The sequence below is a fragment of the Lissotriton vulgaris genome, chromosome 1_2 (assembly GCF_964263255.1).
Source record: "Lissotriton vulgaris chromosome 1_2, aLisVul1.2, whole genome shotgun sequence".
NCBI lineage: Eukaryota > Metazoa > Chordata > Amphibia > Caudata > Salamandridae > Lissotriton > Lissotriton vulgaris.
This window is the reverse complement of record NC_141686.1, coordinates 158,366,046-158,385,439: the sequence shown is the minus strand read 5'-3', so window position 1 is coordinate 158,385,439 and position 19,394 is coordinate 158,366,046. Positions and strand designations below refer to the sequence as shown.

General features: G+C 47.1%; 1 protein-coding gene across 1 annotated transcript in view; it reads right to left on the bottom strand.

Moving 5' to 3' along the window:
• The window catches only part of RTCB (RNA 2',3'-cyclic phosphate and 5'-OH ligase), a 156,672-nt gene that overhangs the window by 39,567 nt on the left and 97,711 nt on the right, over positions 1-19,394 (bottom strand). Inside the window, exons 6-8 of the mRNA XM_086953014.1 lie at positions 13,791-13,947; positions 12,893-13,052; positions 8,023-8,198 (exon numbers count right to left, since the gene is read on the bottom strand). Coding sequence (XP_086809140.1) covers positions 8,023-8,198; positions 12,893-13,052; positions 13,791-13,947 — 493 coding nt within the window. The remainder of the gene's footprint in view (positions 1-8,022; positions 8,199-12,892; positions 13,053-13,790; positions 13,948-19,394) is intronic.

Genomic DNA, 19,394 nt, shown 5'->3' with positions numbered 1-19,394 from the left:
GGCGTCAGTAGCGGACCGATGTGCGAATAGGCCGAAGGCAGCACAACGCGTCGAGATCCGGATGGCACCGAGGTGGTGTCCAGCAAATTGCCGCACTGGTGTGGCCATCCTACAATGCTGCGCCGAAAGACGGCGTGTCCAGCTGAGTTGCGGTCACTGTCAGTAGCGGACCGATGTGCGAATAGGCCGAAGGCAGCACAACGCGTCGAGATGCGGATGGCACCGATGTGGTGTCCAGCAAATTGCCGCACTGGTGTGGCCATCCTACAATGCTGCGCCGAAAGACGGCGTGTCCAGCTGAGTTGCGGTCACTGTCAGTAGCGGACCGATGTGCGAATAGGCCGAAGGCAGCACAACGCGTCGAGATCCGGATGGCACCGAGGTGGTGTCCAGCAAATTGCCGCACTGGTGTGGCCATCCTACAATGCTGCGCCGAAAGACGGCGTGTCCAGCTGAGTTGCGGTCACTGTTGCGGTACAGTGACTCGAACGCACCGAGATCCGGATGGCACCGAGGTGGTGTCCAGCAAATTGCCGCACTGGTGTGGCCATCCTACAATGCTGCGCCGAAAGACGGCGTGTCCAGCTGAATTGCGGTCACTGTTGCGGTACAGTGACTCGAACGCGCCGAGATCCGGATGGCACCGAGGTGGTGTCTAGCAAATTGCCGCACTGGTGTGGCCATCCTACAATGCTGCGCCGAAAGACGGCGTGTCCAGCTGAGTTGCGGTCACTGTTGCGGTACAGTGAGTCGAACGCGCCGAGATCTGGATGGCCAAGTTTCAAGTTTCATCTGGCAGTTTTTCTCCATCCCTCCTGGATCAAAGAAGGTGAATGCTAAATATGCCACCTGCCTCATCTGAACATATGAAGTTAACTTGTATACACTGTGGTGCTATGCTGTCCTATGGCAACATGAGCATCAACATGATGAATACGGCATTCGAAAATCATAAATGCCCTAATGCACCCAAGAAGTAATTTTTTTTTTGCTCCAGTTGAGCCGTTTTCAATGCCTGTTTTTTGTTGTTTCCCCTCCATCAAGAACAAAACAAAAATACAAGGCGCTAAGATCCGAATGGCAAGTCCTGGATGTTGAGTGCCTCAGTTGAGAGTTCTGAGCAGTGCTTGTAAGACTGTCTGAAGCTTATTTGCACCTGCTGCAGCTTCACTAGGTCCGGCGGAACTTTTTTCCTTTTCCTTTCTGCTTCTTTTCCTACAATGCGTTTCATCTAAAGACACGACCAGGTCCCTGAATGTGTGCAGGGGGACGCTATTGATTGAATGAAAATGGCGGCTTGACACAAAGCTGACTCAAGCGTTACTGTTGGTGCTATACAGACAAAAATTGGTTTTCAGTTTGTACATTCTTCAGGTTTTTTTTTCCATCCAAGTCTGATTGAGAGTTTGTAGAAAAATGGCTTCAGATTTTCCACATACTACTCTTCAACATTCTTCCTAAATGTAACAATGTGAAACTCACTAGGAGAACGGCTGTTTCTGTTTCCTTTCAAAATGCTGCCACCAATATTTTCTGAATGGAAGACACCATCTTGTAGCATAAAGGGCCGAAAGGGGTTCTGGTCTGGCCGATGGTTGGTGGAGACATTTTGACTATATCTTGGACCTGCCCGGCCTCGCCCAAAATGGCGCCGGTATAAATGGGACTCGTAACTCTTTGCCCGCAAATGTATATCTAGAAAATGTTATTGTAAGTGGCCCTGTCGTATTTTAATTACAAAATGTACGTCCACCGATTCCGCAACTGTTAGACACCTTTGTTCTTGTCACCTAATGGCCCGCTCGTTACGTTCTTCTACAGTGTAAATGTCTCCTCATCATATACGATTTGAGTTTGCTCCGTGGCCGGCCCACGTGGTTATAGGCCCGTATTTGTATACTGACATTTTCACAATAAAGGTTTTTAAAACAAAACACGGTAGTAGTATTTTCATTTGTAAAGTTTTTACTTTTAGTGACTGTTTTCGAATCAGTAAAAGGCAAGTGAAATAAAGCAGTCCAATTACATGACGGATAAAAGGTATAATATGTAGGAACGCAGTAAAGATAAATGGTCAAGGGCAGTTGTGTTTTTCATGTCTGCAACATAGAGTGATCGATAAGAATCTGATAATCAGGCGCATCGGCGACTAAGACAGCAGGCCGAATCTCTTTTACTCAACGGCTCCGTCATGGAAGGAAGAAACGCCCTTTTTCTCGAAAAAGGAATATATTTTACTTGCCAGACAGTTGTAAATTTTCCGGGAAAGTACATTAGCCTGGAATATTATAACATATGTTTGAAAAAAAAATATTGTTCGAAAATAATAAAAAGCGTAATTTTTAGGTCATATGACCAAGCTTTTCATCATTAAATTAACAAAAGTAAAATGAACCAATGAAAAGTTTTATTAACAAGTCACATGACCTGTTATGCTTACGTTACGCGCTGCGCGCCGCGCCTCGGATCACTTCCGGGTGCGCTAACGCGGCGTGTCATAAAACGCATTACGCGACAACGTAGGTCAAGAATATAGTCTAAATGTCTCCACCAACCAGCGTTCAGAACACAACCCCTTTCAGTAGTCAAAAAAGTTCTGTTAAATGACAACAGAGGGGACAGGCAACAAGAACCATCAGTCAAAGAGGGGAGGGCAAGTTCTTCTCTTCCGGGTCATGTTGGGGCGCTACCGGAACTGATCGAATTGGTAGTCTACAGTGTTTCTGGATGTTTCAGACTAAAGCTGGCGTCAGCATGAGACCACTACCATCTCGTAGCTCCGTCGTGGCCATTCCACGAGCAATCATGGCAGCCGCTCCCCACCAGAAGCCTGCGGGAGTCGGAGGCCCCCATGACTTTTGTAGAATCTTCACGGCTGAGGGGACGCTTTTCGAGAATGGGATCCAAGCCCTAGCAGACAAGCGTCCGAGTTCCAAGGTGTCCCAGGGCCATTTTAGTGGACCAGGCCCAAAACCGAAGAGCCGGCCGCCATTTTGAGAGTCCTGTGGCAGCCGCCTATCGCTGCACCGCTAGAGCGGGCGCATCTCAACTACATGGTGAGCGAGACGCTGTAGTCGCAAGAGCGGGCGGAAAACAGCTGAATGGCGGAAGAGGCACAGTGTAGCAAAAGCGGGCGGAATGGCAACTAAAACGATAAAGGGGCGCCTCACTACAGCTTGTCTTCAGGTCAAACGGATTGTGGGACAAGGTCCAGAATTGAAGAGTCATCAAAAGGCAAAAAGTACCGCCGGACCCCGGGAGCCGGCCGCCTATGTCGGGGGCGATCTCAGGCTACACCAGTGCTATAAGACTTGGGGAGGGTGTCGGAGCCAAGCGTCTTCTCCGAGTCCATGGCCATCACAGCGCCCCTCAGGGGCCTCCGTCAAGCTGTTTAGGAAGGTAACATATCATATTGTTTTCTAATGCAGTCAGGTCCACAAACGACACTCACTTACTTTGAGAATAGTGAAGCTGCAGTAGGAGGAAATAAGCTTCAGACAGTGTTACAAGCGCTGCTCAGAACTCTTAACTATGGCACCCAACATCCAGAACTTATGCTATTTGAGAATGGTAGTGACATCGAAGCATCTCGGGGACCAAAACCATTAACGTACTTTCACGTATGAAAATCTTACTTGGGGAGGGGGCAGGAGCGAAGCGCCCCCTCCCAGTCAGCGCCACCACACCGTATGTTGAAAATCTGAAGCCATCGTTCTACAAAGTCAACCAAACTTGGATTGAAAAATCTAGAAAAATGTACAAACTGAAAACCAGTTTTGGTCTGCATAGCATCAGTAACAACGCTTGAGTCAGCTTTGTGTCAAACCGCCATTTTGATTCAACAAAGCACAGGCATTGAAAAAGGCTGAAATTCAGAACTCTAAACTATGGCACCCAACATCCAGGAGCTTGCTATCCGGATCTTGGAGCCTTGTGCTGTTTTCGATCTATTCACACATCGGTCCACTACTGACATCATCTTATAAACCAACGTTATGTAAATAGTTTTTTAATAAAATGTTTTACCCTATTTCTTTGCTGGTGTGTTGTCTATATTTTTAATATTTGCATAGGGTTTGTCATTATTTTGTGCGGGATGGGTGATGGAGCCGAGCTGTCTTGCAGCCCTCATGGTGTGGAGCTCAGTTCATCTCACTATTTTCGTATTTCTCAAGAAGGGTTGTTCCTAATATTTCTATTTTAGCGAGGTCAAAAAGAGATCCAATTAGTGGCCTACTGATTTTGCTCGATTACTTTTATTTTTTTACACGATTTTTCACTATCTGCAAAGACTAAACAGAGTATTGCGACTTTGTGCTTGTTTGTAAATAGAGAATGATCCAAAGAGAACCAATTCTAAAACAGTAAATGCTTGGACAACAATCAATCAAATGGAGAGACAAGGAGGTACGACGGATTACAACGGGGGTAAAGGCCTGCGTTAACTGCCCTTCTGTATCTGCAAAGAGAGAGTACTAACAAAGGCAAAAGAGGGGAGGGGGGGGGGGGCAGCGTTCAAAGCACATCAGCGTGCATAAATACGAAAATGTTTTTATCTATCACGTACTTGACATTTTAAAGCTTTTCATATTTGCTATTAAAAAACCAATGAAATTCACAGAAAAAACCATAGGTTATAGTGGATATATAGTTAGGAATTTGCATTTACAAAACCTTGAAAATTCAATGAAAAAACCATAGGTTATAGGCCATATATAGTTAGGAATTAGCATTTACAAAACCTTATTTTACTCGCATAAAACCATTGAAATTCCATATATAGTTAGCTAACTATAAGCGCTAACTATATATCGCGCACCCGCAATCCACTGCTGATGATGTCACATATTACATCATTCATGACATGGTCAGTGACATCACTGATGACATCACTGATGACATCTCAAATGACATCACTGATGACAACTCAAATGATATCAATGATGACATCTCAAATGACATCACTGATGACAACTCAAATGACATCACTGATGACATCTCATTTGTCATCACTGATCACATCACTCATGTGATAATACAATGAACCTCTTCAGACTCTAATATAACCTTACATACACTCAGTATAAACAGACACTCACAGACTGTCACTCATCCATGGACTTACTCACACACCTAGTCAGTCATGCAAAGAATCAATCACACCTCCATTTCCTCAACTATACAGTTATACACATCTTACTTATTCAAACATATAATAACACATATTTACTCTCTTATATAATCCCTGATACAAGCTCACAGTGATCGATACAGCCACTCACACATTCACTGGCTCTTATGTTCAGTTATTTATATATCTCAACTCTCACATGTATTGTGTTTTACATACGTACTTACTTGCACATGTAGCAATGAGAAATCCATTCACTCACCAACACACCCATGCACAGTCAACCGCTCATATAGCTGTTTCCACATGCACTCTTGAACTCATACTCCTAGTGAATCAACTGCTTACACATCTATGCACAGAGTCACGCACCTCCCAGCCACCCACACACACACTCAGCCTCCCATTCAAATATTTGGGCAACCAATCAATAACCCATATGGCTACTCTTATAGCTACTGATCAACACAAGCAGCAGTTTACACAACAACAAACATACTGATGCACGAATTAAGACAGTTTAGTCACTAACCCATGCACTCAGTGAGACACATTTAATCACTCACTCATACAGTCAGTCATGCACCTACTAAATTCTTCATCCAGACACTTATACATCCACTCATTCTTCAATATGTGAAACATATTTTAACTTTACAGAAACATACAGTCACTGGATGTTGTAATCAGTGATGTCATCAGTGATGTCACTGACCATGTCATGAATGATGTAATATGTGACATCATCAGCAGTGGATTGCGGGTGCGCGATATATAGTTAGCGCTTATAGTTAGCTAACTATATATGGAATTTCAATGGTTTTATGCGAGTAAAATAAGGTTTTGTAAATGCTAATTCCTAACTATATATGGCCTATAACCTATGGTTTTTTCATTGAATATATATATATATATATATATATATATATATATATATATATATATATATATATATATATATATAAACTTTTTCTGCATACAAGCAAGTATTTGACTACACCATCATGTATTGCTGCTACTGAATGTATTTTGACTTGTAAGCCTATGTCCATCCCCCCTCCATCTGCCTCCCCTGAGAAGTCTTTGATGGCTTGACCCATGCTACTTTAAGAGTCAAGTGCTAAATGGGGTACTTGGCCCAGTTGCTCAGGAGCCATTGTAAGTCGAGCCTTTGGAAATCAGGAGTACAAGGCCTCAGTATCAACTGTTGGGCCCTGTAGCTCCTGGTTGGCCTGTGGCCCTGTGAAAGGGGTTCTGACACACCATTTTAAAACACTATCTTAAAAAAAAGAAGAATCCTGGATTGGACAAACTTTGTGGCATGCTTTAGACTTGTGGAGCTCACATACAAGTTGAATCAGTATACTCTGTAGTCCGTGAAGCTGCCTAATCAGAGATTATGGTGGTCCAAGATATATTGCATTGCTGCAATGCAGACATGACAGGGTCATTGCAGAAAATGCCTCTCCAGAGGAATGAAGGGATGGATCTTTCTCAGGAGGTGCTACTGCTAGAAGGAAAAAGTGTACGCTCAATGAATATGGGAGCCTAAAGCCAGGTCTTGATCAAACACAACGTTCAGTTTTTGGGTTTTGGAACAGGTGACCAGGCCAAGAGCAGCCCCTTGCCCCCAACTTTGCATTTAGGATCTCAGTGTATCCATGCAGTTCCAAGACATCAAGTTATGGATATTACTCTAGGACTCTCCCTGTTCAGCAGTACAATTAGAGGATAAAACTTAATCAGCGTTGTAAATCATTGGTGTAGGAGCAAGAGTTGAAACAGTAAATAATAATCCACATTTGTAAAGCGCACAATCACCCGTAAGGGTCTCTAGGCGCTGGGGGCCGTCGGGAAGATTAAGCAAGCTATTGCCCAGAGTCACATGGTGCTGGGCTAATCTGCCGCCGGTGCCAGGGATCGAACCGTGATCCCCAGATTCCGGAGTCAGTCGCCCTAGCCGCGGCGCCACACCTCTTCAGTGGGAACATACTAACTCCAGCAAAGGCTGGACATATAGATAAAAACAATGGTTGAGAGGGACGAGTTGCTCTCTCCTCATTCAGTTGATCAGAATGAGGAGAGAGCAACTACTCTGAAAAACCTACAAAGAAAATATATAAACCACTGCAGAGAAGAATCAGTCTAGAGGCTGACCAGTATAAAACAATGAACCAGATCAAATACAGAGGAGTGGTCAAGGAGCAACACACCTTATCCCTGGGGGCACTGACTGATCCAGAGTAGCAATCAGGACACTGACAAGTCAAGAAGCTCTGAATTGTCAAGAACATTGGGCAGCTGTAATGATGACATTAGATATATGCACATTGGAGGCTTCTTTGTTTATTACCAACGGAATCAGTGAGAAGCCACCTGTAATAGGTGATAGGCTATGGCTCCACTTTGCAACAAGCAAGCCTTACCTCAAAATCAAATGTAACAAGTGAACTTGTGCACGTTCCCACCCATCATCGTTTTAGGAGCCAGTTTCACTCCTGGCTGCTGGGTACCAATAGTCTCTATATCCAAAAAGAATATCTGATCAATACACTCCACTCCCCACTATGTTTTCTGTTGCTCACCTGCAGATTTAGGTTGATAAAAATTGCATTTTCTAACCATCTCTAGGAAGAATTCTGAAAAAATCCATTGTTAAGGAAACTCTACGCAGTAAATGATATTAGAGAGAGAGAATATTAGAGAGTATATCACCAATTACATTACTTTCTTACTTAGGACCCACTCCAAAATGGCTTCTGCCTTAATCTGTAAAGAAGGCCTTAGGGATATCTCACGGTTCCTACCATGCAGAAGACCACAAGTCAAACTTTGGTCCAAGCTACCTGGTGCTGAGGGTAGTCTAGCATTGCACTGTACCACGGGCTTACCTGTCTTGTAAGGAAGGTCATAGAAGAGCGGTTCACCCAGGCATAGTTGCCCGCTGATGCCATTCCCTTCAGGTAGTCCTGTCCCTCAGGGGAAGAGATCTGGGCACACGCCAGTTGTCGGTCATTCACAATAATTTTGTCCCTCTTCATTGCTTTCTCCATGGCAACAAGGGCATCTAGAAAACAGAAGCACAACTCATCATGGGGACTGAATGGCACAGGTGAATTATCACCCTGGTGAGAGTCCAGGCTGCTGAAAAAGTATCTGGAACTTTGCTGTGTCTTCTGAGCTAACCAAATACATTCTAACATTACTATATTTCCACTCCCTACAGTGTCTCTTGAGAGGCCGTCTAGTGTCTGAAGCACTGGGGCCCCACAAGCGTCTGGGCACTGGGGCCTCTGTAGTATCAGAGCCACTTGAGCCTCTCTAGTATTAGAGCCACTGGGGACCCTCTAGGGTCAGAGGCACTGAGAACCCCTCCAAAGTCAGAGACAACTGGGCTCAGGGTCAATGGGCTGTAGCATTAAATCCCTACAGTGTCTGCATCACTGAAACAACCAACTTGACGTCCGTAAACTCATAAAAATAAAGCCCTTTAGTTGCAGTATTGGAGTGCTCCTGAGCCTATACGTCTTTGCAGTGCACAGATAGTGAGTGTTGGACTATTGCTAAACCTCGAAATACAGGAAATTTATCCTGGCATAATAACCATGGGGAAATATTTTAGGGTGGATAAGGACTTGTGAGAAACAAAAAAAAAAGTCTCAGATTTGTATGTGTGATTGTGGGTGTGTGTAGACTGCACTGCTGCATTCCTTGTGTAAAGTTTTGCACTGAGAGTAAAGTTGAGCATCCTGCTGACATAACCTTGTTTAGATATACTTTAGTGTGCCACGTGAAGGGCGGTACATACTGTTGTTTCCATTATTAGTTATGAATTACTTCGTTTTTTAACGAGTTTTGGTACATGATTTCATTCCCAAATGTATTTGGATGTTTGCTGAAATTATTTATCTCTGCTGTGCTTCTCTTCAGAAAGTCACATGCACCCATCTATTAGACATATCTAAGCACCCCCTGACCAATGGATATCATGATAGTGTGTGTTGGTACACCACTGCACTAAAAGAGAAAGTTAAGAATTCTATGTAAAGCAGACAACACAGTTTAGAAGTGTAGGAAGCTGGCTCTGCATATGCAATACAAAAAAGAGGTACAGTGTGCACAGAGTCCAATGAGCCCAATGAGTCCCCAAAGGTATGGCAGAGGTTCAAGTAGATAATACCTTACTGTCAATTTAGGTGTAGCTGGGCTGAGCAGTTAGGCTTATCAGAGAGTAGTGTGAATGCATTTGGTGTACATACTCATACAAGGCAGGAACACACACTCGATGACTGACTCCAGGCTGATGTTTGTAGAGAATTATTACTTTAGTTAGTTTTATATCTGGGAACAAAGTTGAACTCCGTTACAGAAAAGTAGACTTTTGTGCAATACTTTCAAACTACTAGCAATACGGTTGTATAGTATTAAAAATATTTTACATTTGCATGAAAGGTTTTTCAGTACAGAACTAGATACTTTGTATGCAGGATCACACTTCGAACAACACAGTGAGAGACTAATGCAATCCTATGGGAAAAGGTGAGTAACTTACAGGTAAGTAAGCGGTCTTGAAGTTCAGTCTCCAGAGGTTTTGGTCAACACAGGGCAAGGGTCGGACCAAGGTAGGTACTGCATCACCAGCAGCAATGGGGCGGCCAGGTGCAGCGGTCACTGGGCCCAATATTTCTAATGGAGACTGGGGGCACCTTGAAGAGGCACGTTTACAGGAAAGCACCTGCAAGTTAGGTACACAGGACCTGGGGGTTAGGATCAGCAATGAAGGGGCCACCAAAGAGCACCGAGACTGCACCACAAGCAGCACAAGGGAGGCCTGGTGCAGAGTGCAAAGGAGGTGTCGGGGGCACCGTTGAAACTAATGGAGATCCTCGGTTCCGAAGGCTGGCTGAAGGAATATCATGAACGAAGAGGTAAGTTGGACAATGGGGGTGATGCCGGTACACCGTTTGTTGGGCACACCAAGGCCGGGGGCTGAGAGTGCAGGAGCGTCTTGTTTTTTTCACCAGATCCGGTCGTGAGGACCCTTTAGGTTGAGGCTGCAGGCGTCGAGGGGGGAGGTCAAGAGAGGTCGTCCAACGCTGGATCCTAAGCCAGGATCACCTAGGAGACTTAACTGGGTTGGTGGGCCACCTGGACTCGGGCCATTGGCGTTGAGTGCAGAGTGGTGCAAGTGTCACAGATCAGTCTGGATCCAGAGTCCTTGTGTTGATTTCTTGGCTGGACAAATCCGGTATCCAGGGGAGCCAAGAGTCTTTGTTGACGACAGCGCAGGTCTCTGGGGTTCTTGGAGGTTAATGGCTGCGGACCATGCTGGTTTCTTGGAGCAGAGTAGCATTAGGAGGAGGAGAAAGGCAGGTAGGGCTGGGTCAAGTTACTTGTCATCTTCTCAACTGCTGCACAGCTCTTTGGTCCTTCTTCACAGGTCAGCGGATAAGAGGAACAAGGTTCAGGGGAACGTTTAGATACTAGATTTAAGGGAGTTACGGAGGTCAGGCCCCTAGGGTGACTACACCCTTTGGCACCCCTCCTTTTGGGGAGAGGGGCACATCCCTGTTCATATTGGGTATACATCTCCAATTCAAGATGTAGAATTTCTAAGAGAGGGGTTAACCTCAGCTCCTGGCGACCCTAGGGGTGTGCCAGGCTACGGTGGATACTCCTACTCTGTTTACTAACATTGCTGCCTGTCCTACTGCCAAAAGTGGGGTCCGGACATGAGTGGCGGGCATCTCCACTAGTTGAATCTGCCTAAATCAGCTCATCACAAGGTGAGGGCCTTTGAGGCTCACCGCCAAGTGTTGCTGTTCCTGCCAGGAGGTGGTGTGAAGCACCTCCAACCAGAGCAGGTTTTGCTTCTGACCTCAGTGAGCACAAATGCTCTCACCCCATGAGGTTAGAAACCGGTCTGGTGGTGGCTGGCTGGCAGGGATCAATCAGCCAATATACTAGAGGTCGGTCATTTTTCAGGGAACATCTCTAAGATGCCTCCTGAGTGCATTTAGTAATACATCCAACACTGGCATCAGTGTGGGTTTATTATGCTGAGAAGTTTGTTACCAATTTTCTCAGTGTTCAGCAAAGCCATCATCGAGCAGTGGAGATCGTGTAGACAAACTTCCAGCCCATGTACTCAAAAGGGCTTAATTGCACTTACAATGTGTGTGAATGGCACAGACACTGTAGGTGTACCCTCACCAGTGGTATGGTGAACCCAGTCTTAGGACTGTGAGGCCTGCTAGAGGGGTGACTTACCCATACCACAGGCAGAGGGGTGGGCATGGCACAAAGGGATGTCTGCCATGTCGACTCTTCAGTTTGGTCTGCACCAAAACAAGCAGCCTGCAATGGCAGTGTGTGGGTGTTAAGGTGAAGGGGGTCTCTGAGGGTGGCACAACACATGCTTCAGCCTTCAGAGGCCCACTCTGGTCACAAGGCCATTGGCACCAGGGTTACCGGTTACAAGAGGTTTATGTGGGGGCCTGAGGTGTGCCAATTATAATTAATACTAAGAAATGTATAATGTGCACAGCTACCCCAGGGCGTTTCCCGGCGCAAAGCGGAAGTAGGAGAAAGTGAAAGAGGATCTGCATAGCTAGTTAGAAAACCAAGGTCTTTAAAGCCTTGCAGAATGCCAGAATGGATGTGGAGTCTCTCAAGGAAGCTGGCAGGGAATTCCACAGTAGCGGCTCTAAATAAGACCAAGATTGGCCTTTCATGCTAGTCAACTGTCATTTTTGTACAATAAACAGAGTCTGCAGAGAAGATCTCAAGGGACGGGAAGAATGGACCAAGTCCAAGAGATATTTAGGGGCAATACCAAATTTGACCTTGAACATGTGGCACAATGCTTTAAACGTGATACGGTTCGACACAGTAAGCCAGTGTAGCTCACGTATAAAGCTAGAAACAGAGGTAAACTATAGAGAAGCCGGGCAGCTCCCTTCTGCACAAGTTGTAGCCTATGGCGCCAAAGTACAGTACACTGTCGTAATCCAGTCTGGAAACAACAAAGGCCTGGATCACTGTCCTCTGTGCGGAGAAGGGAATCAGCCTCAGGATCTATTTCAACAACTTAAGAACTGCAAAGCAGGTGGCCTTCACCTTGGCCACTTGTTGTTTCATGGATAATGACTCACAATGAACCCCAGATTCTTAACACTACTTGTGGGGGTAGGAGGAGCTCCTAGTTCGACGGGCCAGTGACGTGGTCCCCAGAGTTCAGGACTTTTACCTAGAATCATAACTTCAGTTTTGTCCCCGTTGAGCTTGAGCCAGTTATGCATCCAAAGAGAGATCTTGCTCAAGCTGAGATCAGAGGGCCCATGTCCCTGCTCTGGTGAGAGGGGAAAAAATTATATGCGTACAAAGGTACAGTTTTGGGAATGAACACAGGTGCTAAGGGCCTGGTTAGCAGGGTCCCAGCACACACTCGGTCAAGTTTGCATCAGGTATCTGGCAAAATCTTAGGGGTTAACCATGCAAAAAGGGGCACTTTCCTACAAGAGGCCATATGGTTGTCAAGTTTACAATCCGTACATCACCATCATCCTTTCTATGTAACAGAAAGGTGTTGTGAAGCTCTAACCTTCAGCAAAACGAAACAATTCCCACAATATATTTTTTTGGTGCCTAATAAAATTATCACCTCATCACACTGCCCGAACTCTCTCCCAGCTGTCCATCTTCTAGAGGTTATCTACCCTGGCAGAATCTATGACGGACCCTGGAGTAGAAGACTCTCACCTGTAGCAACCTGATGTCCAAGCCCTCTGCTGCCGCTGTGGATCATCACGCACACCTGTCCCTTGTGGTCAATGCCCATCTTTTTGGCAGCATACTCATTGAAGATCTCATCCACGACCTGAATTTCTGCATAATGATTCCCAGCCCCTAGCGTACCCAGCTGCAAAACAAAAGCAAGTAAAGAACTTGAGCTCACTCAAGCAGAGACACACAGGCACAACCATGTTGAACACCAGCAGAAAAAAGGCCTACTATTAGCCACAATCGAAAGACTTGTTACATATTTTTAAATCCAATATCTACAAGAATGGCCAACATTTTTTTGTGTCAAACAACCAAAAAAATAGCCACATACACAGGAAAGCAAGACACGATTTCAAGCTCTTGGTATGTAAGAGGTCAGTGGCACACTTAGAGACTCCTAATCTTCACAATCTTTTTAAACAACAGTCTCCTCACCTGCTCACTCAGTACACCCCACCCACCTACTATGTGTGTCACTGCCTCAAACCTCTGTGTCACAACACCCACAAACTCCTCTGGCACCCGCAAAATCAATTATTCTGCATTCACAAAATACACATCTCCTCTGATTCCTTGTTATACTGCCATCACACCATTTTCTCTGAAATGGCTTGCTTCATAGTCTCATCTTCTCATTTTATTTCCTTTCTCAAATGAATTAAGTTCAATCCCCGGTTTTCCCCTCCTTCTGAAGTCGTTCTTCAACTACTCAATACAAAACCCAAGGGTCGTCTCTGTGGCTATTTCCGAGTGCCCTTAAAATGTCTGCGTATATATTAATTACCGTAAGGCACACAACAATATTCAACGAAGTTTAGACCATTAAAAAGGAGACAAAAGTGCCATATAGACTCACAAATGTACACCGTTATACCTGTGGCAGGCCTCGTTTCTTTGCCTTGGAGGAGACCTTATTGGGGTCAGCCTGTAGCATCCTGCCGTACTCCTCACAGTGCTCTTTATCCTCTGCCCAGGCATAGCCCTCTCGCAGCGACCAGTCGACACCCATCTCAAGAGCCTCTTCTAGATCCCTATTACCAAACAAATGACAAGAAAAGACAAACAAACACAGACTTTTAGTGGATACCATGGGGAAGGGCTTGAGTTTGCAATCATCCTCATTAGAAGCAGTAGAGTAGAGTAATCTCATCAGTTCCCAAATTAACTTATTGACCAAGTGTAGGGTCTAACAGTACTAGATTAGGAAAGATAATGCATATATTCATCAATAGCACATGCTATTGGAGGAACGTAATTAATGGAAAAAGACAAGCAGCGCAAAGATTCAGATCGTATATTGAAATCAGAACAGAGTGGTTACATAAGTTAAGCGCAAATACTAGCTCTGAATTGGCCAGCTTTGACCAAAAAATAACAAATAAATACATAAAATAGCTTATGACATAAAATACATGAGGATTAGATAAGAGACTCCTAGCATAAATGGACCAATGCTAGACACAACACATTAAATATCACTACAGGATTTCATAACCACTTTTTTGGAACCAAGCCCCTGTCCAACATTAAGTCAAGAAAATGGTATTTAACCAGCATCAGAATGATTGGATACACTAACGGATGTGCTAATGTCGAGGGATATACCGTTTGTTCCTGTAATACTTGCATCATACATTTCCCATGTATGAAACTAAAGGACATTTTTGTTGAATGGGGTGATGGGAGAGGTTTGGGGATGCTAAATGGGTGCAACACTTGTGAGGACCAGAATGTCGTGGCCATATGGCATTGGCATTAGTACATTTTTTACGCCACCAGGCAGTGTGCTGGGGTAGAATAACATTAAAACCTGAAGACTTGAACTTGCTAGCAGTAAATGCCATAATCGGCAATAAAAGGCATCTCATTGTGTCCATTTTCAGCTGTCACATTGCTTTTATTAAGTCTAGTATGTAAACAGTGTTTTTTTTTGTCAAACAGATTTTAATGTTTTCCACAACAAAGATTCAAGGCACAATCCGCCAATAAGCCCACGCAGGGGCCCTTCGAAATTCAAAGCATATCATTTACATCACAGACAAGTGGGAGGATCGGTGCTTCCCATGGTCATAGTGTACCCCAGGCCTATCCGCAACAAGTCCGTAGAGTTCAGCCTCTGGGAGAGTGAGGCACAGTCCTAGTGTGAACCATAGGGGATAGTTTCTGAGAGCAGTGACGCCTCATGAGTGTCTTCGTACTGAGTACTCTCTCTATGCTTCCCAGACCAACCAGTTGTCAGTGTGCGTGCTTAACTAGTAATGTCTCTCCAGAGCTCAACGAGACCTGAAAGTGGATACTATACCATGAATCAAATATTTAACAAAAATCCCTCAACTTGCCCCCCCCGAACTCCCTTACCCACCCCTCTCCCAGTGGTGGATTTGCTATACAGTAGAGATCCTCAGAGCTGGAACAAATGCATGGCCCTGAGAGTGGAAGGGCAGACCGCCGATGGCAGGCCCTTCAAGAGGAATGAGACTAAAGGTCCCCATCGGTACTCAAAGTTCTTAAAGTCTTCTCGGGATATATCAGACATGCGTTCTAAGCTGAGCAGCTGCCACAGGCGGGAGCGCCAAAGGGACATCGCCGGTGCTTCCCTCTTTTTCCATGCAGCCGCTACAGCCAGTTTGGCAGCTCCCAAGCATAGCCACATAATTCTCTTATCGGCGCTGGTTTGGTGCTCTAGCAAGGGGTCTCTAATGCCAAGCAAGGCCTCTGTCATTGTAGTCGGGATAGGGTATCCCAGGATGGACTTCACCTGAGCTAGAATCTCCTCCCAGAATGGCCTAATGGTGGGGCAGTCCCACCAGATGTGTTGGAAGTCTCCCAAAAGGCCACACCCCCTCCAACATCTGTCTGACGTACCTGGAAAAATTCTAGCTAGCTTAGATGGGTATAAGTACCAATCCATCATTACTTTCAAATGGGCTTCTCTTAAAGCTGTGGATTGATTGAACCGGAAGATATCCGTCCACAGGTGGGTCCACTCTCCTTCCGTGAAGTCCCGCTGGGCCATCCCCTCCCACCAAGACATATATCGTGGCCGTGGGGTGGTCTCTGTGGAGAGTAGGAACTTATACAGCGCCGAGATAGCCCCCTTCATGGATTTAGTTTTAAGGAGGAACAATTCGAACCTGGTGAGGGGTCTGGTGGCACCTTCCCTAATTCGTGGGTCAAGAGCCCAGTGTAGCAGCTGTGCGTGATGGTATCGCTCATGGTCCCCTACCCCATAGTCCCTTTTGCAGTTTTCGAATGTAAGGGGATCATAGTTGTGAAATAAGTGCGTCAGTGCGAGACATCCACCCTCCCTCCAGGCATCAAACGTCCCCTCCCGGAGCGCTGGGGGAAATGAAGAGGTGAAGTGAATTGGTGCGAGTGGTGACGGGAAAGAAGTCCAACCGTCCCACACCTTGAGAGTAGTGTGCGTTGGGGTGCTGATGTAAGCATTCAGGGGTCTGTCCTTTTTATTGCGCCAGATCAAGTCCAAAATCGTCCTACCTGCTACGCTGCGGTCCATGTGAAGCCAATGCTTCTCCGATTCCATTTGGGACCACTCGACCAGAATACGCAGTTGGGCCGCCTTATAATAGAGTCTAAGATCAGGGAGGCCAGCTCCCCCTTCCCTCTGTGGTCGTCGGAGCATGAAAAAGGAGAAGCGTGCCCGCCCTCCCTGCCACACGAACTTCAGGATCATTGTCTTTAGTCGCTTAAAGAAATCCTCCTCCAGGTCTATTGGGAGCGCCTGAAATAGATATATCAGTTTGGGGAGGAGGGTCATCTTTATAGCATGGATGCGTCCCAACCAGGAGAGAAAGAGCGGCTTCCATCTTACCAGATCCTTTTGAATGCGAGAGAAGATTGAGGGAAAATTGGCTGCATATAGTTGCTCAACCTTAGGTGTCAGCTGAACCCCCAGATATTGTATGGAAGAAGACGCCCACTCCAAAGGCGTTAGCATTCGGAGTTGTAAGGTGTCCATGTGTGAGAGGGTAAGATTAAGAATGTAGGACTTATCCAGGTTGACCCTGAAGCCCGCCGCTTTTTCGAAGGAGCTAAGCACTTCTTGCAAGCATGGGAGCGAACCCAGCGGGTTAGATAACGAGAGGAGGACGTCGTCCGCAAAGAGTGAGATTTTATGGGCTTCACCGGAGAAAGGGAGGCCCTCTATCCCCTGATGTTCCCTTACCGCTATAGCTAGGGGTTCTATACTAAGGGCGAAGAGCAGGGGGGACAGAGGGCAACCCTGTCTAGTCCCCCTGGAGTGTCAGAAAGAGGTAGATTGCACGCCGTTCACAGACTTTGGAGTGTGGGTGTCTATAGTTGGCCTGAAGCATTGTTATAAATTGGGGGGAGAAGCCAAACCTCGCGAGTGTGGCCCATAGGAAACGCCAATCCACGAGCTAAAATGCTTTTTCAGCATCGAGGCCGACTAGTACCGCAGGAATTTTAAATTTGTTGGCTTTTTCTATTAAATGGACTATACGCCGGGTGTTGTCATGCGTTTGGCGTCCCTTAATGAAGCCCGACTTAGCGGGATGGATGATAAGCGGCATGAGTTCATACAATCTTTTGGCTAGTATGGAGGAATACAGCTTTGCATCTATGTTTAGGAGAGCAATGGGCCTGTAAGAGGTACAGTGGGTGGGGTCCTTGCCTGGTTTGGGGATCACGGAGATCACTGGCTCGGCCATGGAGTCCGCGGTGTTGCCATCCGCGGCCATTCGGTTAAAAAGCCGGACCAGGTGTAGACTGATATCAGCCGAAAAAGTCTTGTAAAAGACCGCGGTATATCAATCAATCAATCAAGGGCATTTATAGAGCGCACTACTTACCCGGAGGGTCTCAAGGCGCTTGGGGGAGGGGGGTGCTGCTACTGCTCGAACAGCCAGGTCTTGAGCTTCTTCCTGAAGGAGAGGTGGTCTTGGGTCAGGCGCAGGTCGGTCGGGAGGGAGTTCTAGGTCTTGGCGGCCAGGTAGGAGAAGGACCTTCCTCCCGTTGTCGTTCTTCGGATGCGGGGGACGGCGGCGAGGGCGTGACTGGCTGATCGGAGATGGCGTTTGGGAGCGTAGAAGTTGATGCGGTTGTTGAGGTAGCTCGGGCCTTGATCGTGTAGGGCTTTGTGTGCGTGGGTGAGGAGCCGGAAGGTGATTCTTTTGTTGACGGGGAGCCAATGCAGGTCTCTCAGATGTCCGGAGATGTGGCTGTGTCGTGGGATGTCGAGGATGAGTCTGGCTGAGGTGTTCTGGATCCGCTGGAGTCTCTTCTGGAGCTTGGCGGTGGTTCCGGCGTAGAGGGCGTTGCCGTAGTCCAGTCGGCTGGTGACGAGGGCCTGGGTGACCGTCTTCCTGGTCTCGGTGGGGATCCACCGGAAGATCTTCCGTAGCATGCGCAGGATGTTGAAGCACGACGAGGAGACGGCGTGGTCTGTCGGTTTGGGTGCGGTGCCCAGGGTGGGGGGCCACCAGGAGTCGTCCCAGGCGGAGGGCGAGGAGCCCAGGATGCGGACTTCCGTCTTGTCTGAGTTCAGTTTCAGGCGGCTGGTCGTCATCCACTCGGCTACGTCTTTCATCCCTTCGTGAAGGTTGGCTCTGGCGGCGGCAGGGTTGCTGGTCAGGGAGAGGATCAGCTGGGTGTCGTCAGCGTAGGAGATGATGTTGAGGTTGTGTTGGCGTGCGATGGCCGCGAGGGGGCTCATGTAGACGTTGAAGAGGGTGGGGCTCAGCGAGGATCCTTGAGGGACGCCGCAGATGACTTCGGTGGCCTCTGACTTGAACGGTGGTAGACGGACTCTCTGTGTTCTTCCGTCGAGGAAGGAGATGATCCATTCCAGTGCCTTTCCCTTGGATTCCGACGTTGCTGAGGCGCTGCACTAGGGTGCGGTGGCAGACAGTGTCAAATGCCGCGGAGAGGTCTAGGAGGATGAGGGCCGCTGTTTCTCCGTTGTCCATCAGGGCTCCGATGTCATCGGTAGCAGCGATGAGGGCGGTCTCGGTGCTGTGGTTGGCTCGGAAGCCAGACTGTGAGGGGTCGAGGGATCCATTCGTCTCGAGGAAGGCGGCCAGCTGTTTGTTGACGGTCTTCTCGATGACTTTGGCTGGAAACGGGAGGAGCGAGATGGGGCGGTAATTCTTGAGTTCGGTGGGGTCCGCTGTTGGTTTCTTTAGTAGAGCGCTGAGTTCGGCGTGCTTCCAGCTCTCCGGGAAGGTGGCGGTGTCGAAGGAGGTGTTGATGATGTCCCGCAGGTAGGGTGCGATGACAGCGTCGGCCTTGTTCAAGACGTGGTGAGGGCAGGGGTCGGTCGGTGATCCGGAGTGGATGGAGTTCATCATGCGGACGGTGTCTTCGGTGCTGATCGGAGTCCAGGCGCGGAGGGTGGTGGTGGGGGGCGGTGGTTCGGTCGTGGCGTGCGTCGGTTGAGTGCTGAAGCTGTCGTGTATGTCCGTGATCTTGTTGTGGAAGTAGGAGGCGAGGGAGTTGT